Source organism: Physeter macrocephalus, chromosome 20 (genome assembly GCF_002837175.3).
Source record: "Physeter macrocephalus isolate SW-GA chromosome 20, ASM283717v5, whole genome shotgun sequence".
Taxonomy (NCBI): domain Eukaryota; kingdom Metazoa; phylum Chordata; class Mammalia; order Artiodactyla; family Physeteridae; genus Physeter; species Physeter macrocephalus.
Window position 1 is genome coordinate 35,269,808 of NC_041233.1, and position 8,041 is coordinate 35,277,848.

The 8,041-nt window shown below is 43.4% G+C and overlaps 1 protein-coding gene across 4 annotated transcripts in view; it reads right to left on the reverse strand.

Moving 5' to 3' along the window:
• Positions 1-7,511, reverse strand: part of WAPL (WAPL cohesin release factor) — an 82,981-nt gene extending 75,470 nt beyond the window's left edge. The window contains exons 1-3 of one of the 4 annotated variants that reach the window (XM_028481686.1): positions 7,386-7,511; positions 6,119-6,323; positions 3,775-4,295 (exon numbers count right to left, since the gene is read on the reverse strand). In XM_028481686.1, the coding sequence (XP_028337487.1) occupies positions 3,775-4,273 (499 nt within the window). In that variant the 5' untranslated portion in view covers positions 4,274-4,295; positions 6,119-6,323; positions 7,386-7,511. Of the gene's footprint in view, positions 1-3,774; positions 4,296-6,118; positions 6,324-6,984; positions 7,177-7,385 lie in introns of those variants that run through there. The other 3 variants (XM_007122075.4, XM_007122074.4, XM_007122076.3) reach the window with 3 other exon arrangements.
• Between the last annotated feature and the right edge of the window lie 530 nt (positions 7,512-8,041).

Sequence of the window (8,041 nt, forward strand, 5' to 3'; positions counted from 1 at the left end):
TTTTTTTTTTTTTTTTTTTTGCGGTACGCGGGCCTCTCACTGTCATGGCCTCTCCCGTTGCGGAGCAAAGGCTCCGAAAGCGCAGGCTCAGCAGCCATGGCTCATGGGCCTAGCCGCTCCACGGCATGTGGGATCTTCCCGGACCGGGGCACGAACCCGTGTCCCCTGCATCGGCAGGTGAACTCTCAACCACTGCGCCACCAGGGAAGCCCTAAAAGTCATTTTTAAGTGTCACACTTGTTTGAGGATTTACTAGCTTTAATGATAACTGCAACTAAATTATCTACAGATAAAATAACAAATCCTGAAGCTGCTTTAAAATAATCCAGGAGAGGGACTTCCCTAGTGGCACAGTGGCCAAGAATCCGCCTGCCAATGCAGGGTACACAGGTTCGAGCCCTTGTCTGGGAAGATCCCACATGCCACAGAGCAAATAAGCCCATGCACCACAACTACTGAGCCTGCGCACCTAGAGCCCGTGCTCCACAACAAGAGAAGCCACTGCAATGAGAAGCCCACCACGGACTGCAATGAAGAGTAGCCCCCGCTCACCCAACTAGAGAAAGCCTGTGCTCAGCAACAAAGACCCAACGTAGCCAAAAATAAATAAATAAAATAAAATAAATTAATTAAAAAAAAAAATCCAGGAGGCAGAGAGAGTAGTGTGTACAATAGATGGAATAAGATCTGCCATATACTGACAACTGCTGAAGCTAGAAAACAGGTTCATGACGTTCTTTTTAACATTCTATTTTTGTGTGTCTGAAAGTTCCACACTAAAAAGTTTTTTTTCTTAAATCAAGGTTAGGATGTTTTAGCAACTAAGTCCTTCCCTGCAGTTCTCATTCAGTTTGTAATCTTGCTTCTGGTTCCCTTACCCACCAAGCACCTATTTGGAAAATAGCAACCGTCATATTCTATCATGACCTCATTCCGGGTTTCCTCTTCAAATAAGCCACAATTTTAAAAAGCACTATCTGGTATAAAATGTTTAAAACAAAGAATTTTAATAGTACCTAAATATTAACCATATACTCCCCCATAAAGAGATCTACTTTAAAACTTAATGCCAGGAGAAATGATATAATAAGTCTGAGCTTGGATAAGTCCTTTTCACTGATGTGATATAACTCTGCAGCAAAAATGGTGGGAATGAGCAGGAACATTCCACTGGAAGGATACCAAAGAAACTGACTTGTGCACTTTGAACAGAATAATCATAAAATGTCCTGTACATGACCTGCAAAGAATTTCTGAGACCAAAATAAGTATACAGCACTTTTATCTGAAGTCCAAAATTTTATCATTCTCAAAAGATCTCTAATTCAAAAAAGGTTTAGGAAACACTCTAGATTTAGAGACTCCTTTTATCAAAACCTTAGGTTTGAATTTCTAAACTTCAACTAAAATCAGAAGGTTTTCTTAATGAAAGCAAAGGCAACGACAATCTGAGAGACATAATGCAAGAAAAGAGTCTAGGCACAGAGAAATGCCCAAATTTTAGAGAAGACGGGCAAAAAAGGAAGCTCATAATGTATAGAAGTACTCTCTCAGAACTATAACCAACTTATAAACATGAACTTATAATGGGTTTATAAGAACAATAACTTTTACATCTTAGGGATAGGATAAGACCATGAAAATTAAAAGCCCTCCTTCAAAGTTCCCTTCTTATCCTACAGCAAGCTACCAGGGTTGCTGCAGCTCTGGATCGGCGAGGGAGAGGAGAAAGTAAGAAATATTTATAGTGCTACACCATTCCCTTCCTACTAAGGGTGCCTTGTGAAGAAAGAAGGAAGAGGAACAAGATGTTCTTGAACATCTGTTTTCTCTATTTTAGTATATATTTTCCCCTCACAAACCCATTATAATGGAGTTTGGATTCCCAGTCAGTCCACAGTATCAGCACCAGAACTACAATTTAGCTACATTATACTGGGAAGCTAATACCTCATTTCTACAGAAAATTATGTTTCCAGTTCCCAGTGAACAACTTCAAATGGCACTCTGGATATATATAGATGTAACATGAGCAAAACTATATAAGCAATTGCTGCCTATGAATACTTCACTTCCAAGTTCCTGTTCCCCCTGTACCTAAACATTTATCCTATTGATGATACCCTCTGCCTGCCAGTGATGCCCCCCTCTCCTCCAAAGACAGCACTTGGGGAAGCTTGTGTCTGCACACCTTGACCAACTTCACCACTTCCCCAGCCTCATCTTCCCTCCTCCAGCCTATCTGTTCCATACTGAGGACTAGAACACTGGATAACTGACTGGAACAGCATTCCCGGAGCCTGGCACAGTGGAGGACACAGAGTAGGTGCACGTTTTGAAAAAAAATCAATAAATGAATCTCATTCCAATTCTGCCACTACCCAAACTTGGACTGTTACTTAATCTTTTTGAGTCTCATCTATAAAACAAGGAAAGCTGAATTAAAGCTCATTTTGGCTCAATGGTTCTATGATTAGAATACATTTTTAGGAGCTGATCTGGGAAACAGCTTTTATGCTCTGTTTTCTAATGAAAATTTAACCTAACCTTAATTTATGAACAATGCTTCAGGAGAAATGTAGGCAAAGGATAAGAAGAGCCAAATCAGAATTAACCAGGAGGGCTAAGGGAATGACAGTAACAGCTGGCTCATCCTCTCATCCAAGGGTGAGAAAAAGAGTGAAAAATGTTCAGGATTTTTTGTAAAACTATGCAAGGCAAAGTATTTGAGGTGCCTTATAGTAAGCCCCCAAAGGACAAATTCCTCTCCAGAATTCAGAAATAGGAAAGTTTTGTCTTTACCTCCTTTTAAAATATGAGCTCTCTGTAACCTTTTTTTTTTTAAGGCTGCGCAGCATGCGGGATCTTAGTTCCCTGACCAGTGATCGAACCCGAGCCCCCTGCAATGGAAACGCGGAGTCTTAACCACTGGACTGCCAGGGAAGTCCCCATGTAACCTTTTATTATCACTAAATTTTGCCAGGAAGTCAAGAACTAAGGTTTGTTTTAGACCACAGTGTGATCCTTATCCTATTGCTGATAAGGCACACAGGCTGTCTCCCTTGCCATCTCCAATCTAAGTTCTTCAGTCTTTTAGTTAATTGCATTTTATCATTTATTATTGTAAGTCTTAAATCCTTTACAAAAACGAGTTAGGGGTACAACTGATAAAATACATTGTTTTAAGAACAAACACTAGATGCCAGGTTTACAAATTAACATTTTAAAAATACAACTGGTTTTGTGGATGAAAATCTATTAATACAAGTTGGTACTGGCACCAGACTCCAAACTAATTTCAATTTGCTCAATTCTTTGTTTCCACTCCATACTTCCTTAATCTTCCTAGTTTTGGAAGAAAGTCTAACACTCCTAAACTTAATCCTCATTGTAAATGCTCTCAGTTTCATTATCAGTAACGATTCAAATCATCCACAGTAATAGAAATGAGATACTGTGCAATCCCAACACAACAAAAAGAGATGTTTCTTACTGCAATTGGAGTTAAGGATTACTGAAAGATCACTCCCCAAATGTACTGTGAGTACAGTCTAGAAACATTAATTTCCAAGTTGCTTAAGTAAAATTTCAACTCCTAATTGGTTTCTTTAATTTCTTAAATCTCTTCTACAAAATTATCTTTGGTCCCCATTAATTATTAATGCAGAAAAAAACCCCAAGAGGTGTAATATTTCAGAATCTAAATCAAAATCATTTAACTAAATGGCTTACACAAAGCTCTCCTGGCTCAGAATAAAGAAAACCAAAACTTACCTGAAGTAATTAATTTAGCACAGCTACTTCTGCTTGCATCATCATCTAAGACACGGTTTGTGCTCTTTTCTTTCCCAAGCAAAGTATCCTCCAAACGTAAGCATTTATCAGATACAACACTGTCTTCACCCATCACGTGACTAATTTTGCTATTAGTTTCAAGTACAGAAGTGACATCTTCCAGCTGAGCAGCTTCACTAGATTCTGAATAAGAGGAACCTTTACCCTGGGCTAAATTCTTTGAAGAAACTGGTAGAGACTCATCATCACTGTCAAATCCAAAAGGATCTCCAGTATCTTCTTCTTCCATCTTAGGTTTCTTCGGAATTTCTTGGATATCCGGTTTGAAATTGGGCCTCTTCTGTCCTAATTTAGCCATAAATGTGGTCTCTCCCCACTTTGTGCTAAGGGTGGTCCGTTTGTTGGAAAAGACTTCATCAAACTTTGAACTGCCATTTCCTCCTTTCCTACTGTATGTTTTCCCAAATCTGGATGTCATTTTGACACCTGTTTCATATTCTCTGTGAAAAAAAAAGTAAGAAAATATATAATCACCAAATATTTAACAAGTAAATATGGCTTTTCTCCCCATATGGCTTTTCCACATTCAAGGTACAAATCTTTAAAAACAGTTAAATAAATAATGGGAAGGAGTATAAAGAGAGGGGCTCATTTTTTACTCTACATACTTCTGTTAATCTTTTTTACGAGTACATATTCATATGCTACTTTCAGAATAAGAAAGCCTAACAACTAACCAACTTACGATACAGCATTCACAAGACCAACTTATAGTGGAACACTGATTTCTTTAAAAGTTTCAAATTAATCTACTTACTATTCGCATATCACTTTTACCATAAAAAATAATCTGAATAGGCTAATTATCCTTAATATAAAATCTTAAGCACAAAATGTTAATTTTTTTCAGGATTTTAGAGATGTCAAATAATTGACTAAATATAGTTCTTTGAAATTTTAGAGCACTTACTCATATAAGGGGGAAAAAGTCAGAAAAATGGTGCTATTTTCCCACATATTAGAACCTGCAGCTTTTAACCCATCCTTAAAAACCTGATTTTTGGCCTAATGTAGTATGAACTATGACTTGAAAAATATTCCTTACTTGTTCATCTCCCTTAGTGCAAGAAACCATTTCTTCTACCTTCCTTGTCTCCATAGTGCTGTGCTCATTTGCTGGAGCTAGTGAACTCCAGCATATTACACTGACTGGTCCATGGATTATTAAAAGAAGCAATAGAAACATGTAACCTTATTCTCCTCTTTGCTTGAAGATAGGATAAATTGATTCATCTGATTTATCTACATACTAAGTACTAGGACAAAAATTTCAGGACAGTAAATCAAGAGTCAAACATTTTAAAAACAAGTTGAAGTACTTCTTAAACACTATCAATCCTCATCCATTTCTTACACAATACAACAATCAGAATGATATTTTGACCTATACTTTTCAATGTTTTAATCTGTAGTTTATGTTTCCCTTTATCAACTTAAATTCTCCCAATTTATAGGGAATCCCTATAAACTCAGTTTGATATATGTATGTGTGTGCATATATATATTCAGTAAAGGAATTTCCCCTCTAATATTTTAGTTAGAAGCCAATTCTAATTGGACAAAATCATACTTAATTTAGTCATCATACACATCTGCTTGAAGAGAAAATACTTTGTAATTTGTTTGAAGACCTTTTAACATGTCACAAAACTTTTTCCTTTGGGAAATCTATTTCCCCTTCTACTGTAGATTTACACTAAAAAATCTTGTCTTTCTTGTTAAGTATAGCTAAAAAAACTAAGTATATTTGGCAGCTACAAGAAACACAAAATAAGTCATTTCTTTTCATTCCTCCTCGGATGTAAAGCCCTGATCTACAGATCTACGTTTACACATACACCAACAAAGCTGGAATGTTTTGGATACACTAACACGGTAATTACCTAAAAATGCTGACTAAAGGCCAAACCAAAAATCTAGACTTGGGCTACTTTAGGCCCATACCAGAAAAACTCATAGCAAAAGTGGTCCGAGAACCATAAAGCATTCACTGTTACAACTTGAAAATCTGGAGATGAATATTTGATATTAAGGAGTGAATTATTTTAAGTTACAAGAAAATCATGCTTATGTTTTTAAAAAAAAAAAAACCCATGTCTTTGACAAATATATACTGAAATACTGATGCAATAATGTCAGTGACTCTCTAATTTTAAGGGGTGTGGAATGGAAAGTGCATAGGTGAGAAAAATTTGGTTTAGAGTTAATAACTGTTAAATCTGAAAGATGAATACATGGGAGTTCATTATACAATATCCCCTACCTTTGACTTGACTGTCTTTACAGTTTTCCACGTCTTTTTTTTTTTTTAGTCACTAGACAAACTATTGTGATGGCATTATCCAGGCCTCGAGTGTAAAGTACACAGAAATTCAAAAACAAGTGTGTAGACGTATGTGACATTATATTTTCAGTATACTTCAAGAACACAGGCTATCTTGCTCAGGCTTCAAACTCCAAAGATTACCCTAACCAAAAAGGAAAGAATGATTCACAAGTAAGTCTTTTCTGTCGGTGGGCCTTTGCCCTAGCCCAAAGCCAGGTCGAATTTTCTGGGAAGTGCGCTGGGATAAAAAGTCCTCACACTTAACCCCCAACCAAATCCAGCGTCTTTCAGATCTCCAAGGGCTTAGGGGCTTCCACGACGAAATGAAAGCCGGAAAAGCCAAACCTCATCACCCAGAAATCCTCACCTGGGGGCGGCGGTGCGCGAGAAGGTGGCGGGGAGAGGCGGCCCCCCTCCCGCTGGAAGCTCACGCAACTTTTCTCCTCCCCACCCCCACCTCCCAGAAAAGGGATGTTGCTTCCGACGCCCCGGAAGCCTCTGCCACCGAATCCCCAGGGCAGTGGAAGGGCCTCAGTGGCGGCCAGGGGCGGAGGAAAGACGGCAAAAAATTCCGGCCTGAAACCAACGCACTTGACCGCGCCTGGGGAGGGAACTAAATCAGCCGTAGCCCAGAAAGAACTCAGAATAAAGAGAGAAAGAGTTCTTCAGATCGTTCCCCTGCCCAACTTCCTCAGAGGCCGGGTGGGTGAGATACAGAGACTTCCATCACCCCCTCCCGGACCCCTGCCTCCCCCACCCTCAGCAAGGTCCGGGCCTAGGCAGCCACCCGAGACCTCACTTACCCTCGGCGCCTGGCGGGTGCTTTAGCCTCGGGCCGCCTCCGCCTCTCCCGCGCCCCACGGCCCACGGGCGGGCGCCGGAGCCCCGCGCGGGAGAACGGGGCCGGCTGGTGAGCGAAGAGAGGCAAAGGGCTCCACCACCGTCAGAACCCGCGACTCCGCTCTCGGTAAATAGGAAACCCGGTGGAGGGGGGGGGGGGAGGAGCGGCGGCGCCGCCACTTTCCTCCCCGCCTCGGGCGCCGCCCGCCGGGGCCGGGGCTAGTCGGTAAATAGGAAACCCGGTGGAGGGGGGGGGGGGGAGGAGCGGCGGCACCGCAACTTCCCTCCCCGCCTCGAGCGCCGCCGGCCGGGCCCGGGCCTAGGCCTCCCTGGCTGCCGCCGCCGCCGCCGCCGGAGTTGGTACCAGAGCCCGCTACGTGCCCCCGATGGGCCGCCGCCGCCTCCTGCGCCGCCGCTTCCGTCGGTGAATGGTCAGCGCTAGAGTTTGAACAGGGCCCTGAACCATCTCAACGCCATTTGCGCTCCCGGCCCCCACCTCCTTCCTCCAACAGCGGCTCGCTCCGTCACTCCGCTTCCCACAGGCCCCGCGCGGCCACCCGACCCCGCAGCCAATCGCGCGGCTGCTTACTCAAACCGCCGCGCAGGCGCCGCGCCCCGCATGCTCCGGCGCCCGCCATTGGGCCGGCCGCGGGGCCGGACGGGAGTTGTAGTCCGAGTCCGCGAGGTCGCGGTGCTGAGAGCTCGGCGCGGGAGCTGGCAGCGGCAGGAGAGGTTGCGGCGGACCCGGACGGCCCGGGCTCAGGAGCCAGTTCCAGCTGCTGGCCCTGCCGGGAGACGCAGGTGCCACGGGGGAGGGCCGGGGGCGCAGTGCAGGCAGCTGTGTCAATCGTTTCCCCTCCAGGGACTCGCCGGTGTCTGGGGACGGTGGGTTGTACAGCTGCGCCGGGCCTGCTCCTCCTGGAGCCGGGAGGCTGGGAGCTCGCGACTCCGTGCGGCCCTCGACCCGTCCTGGCCGGGTGCTGTCCTTGCGCAGTTAATGACAGCGGGAACTGGGAGGCC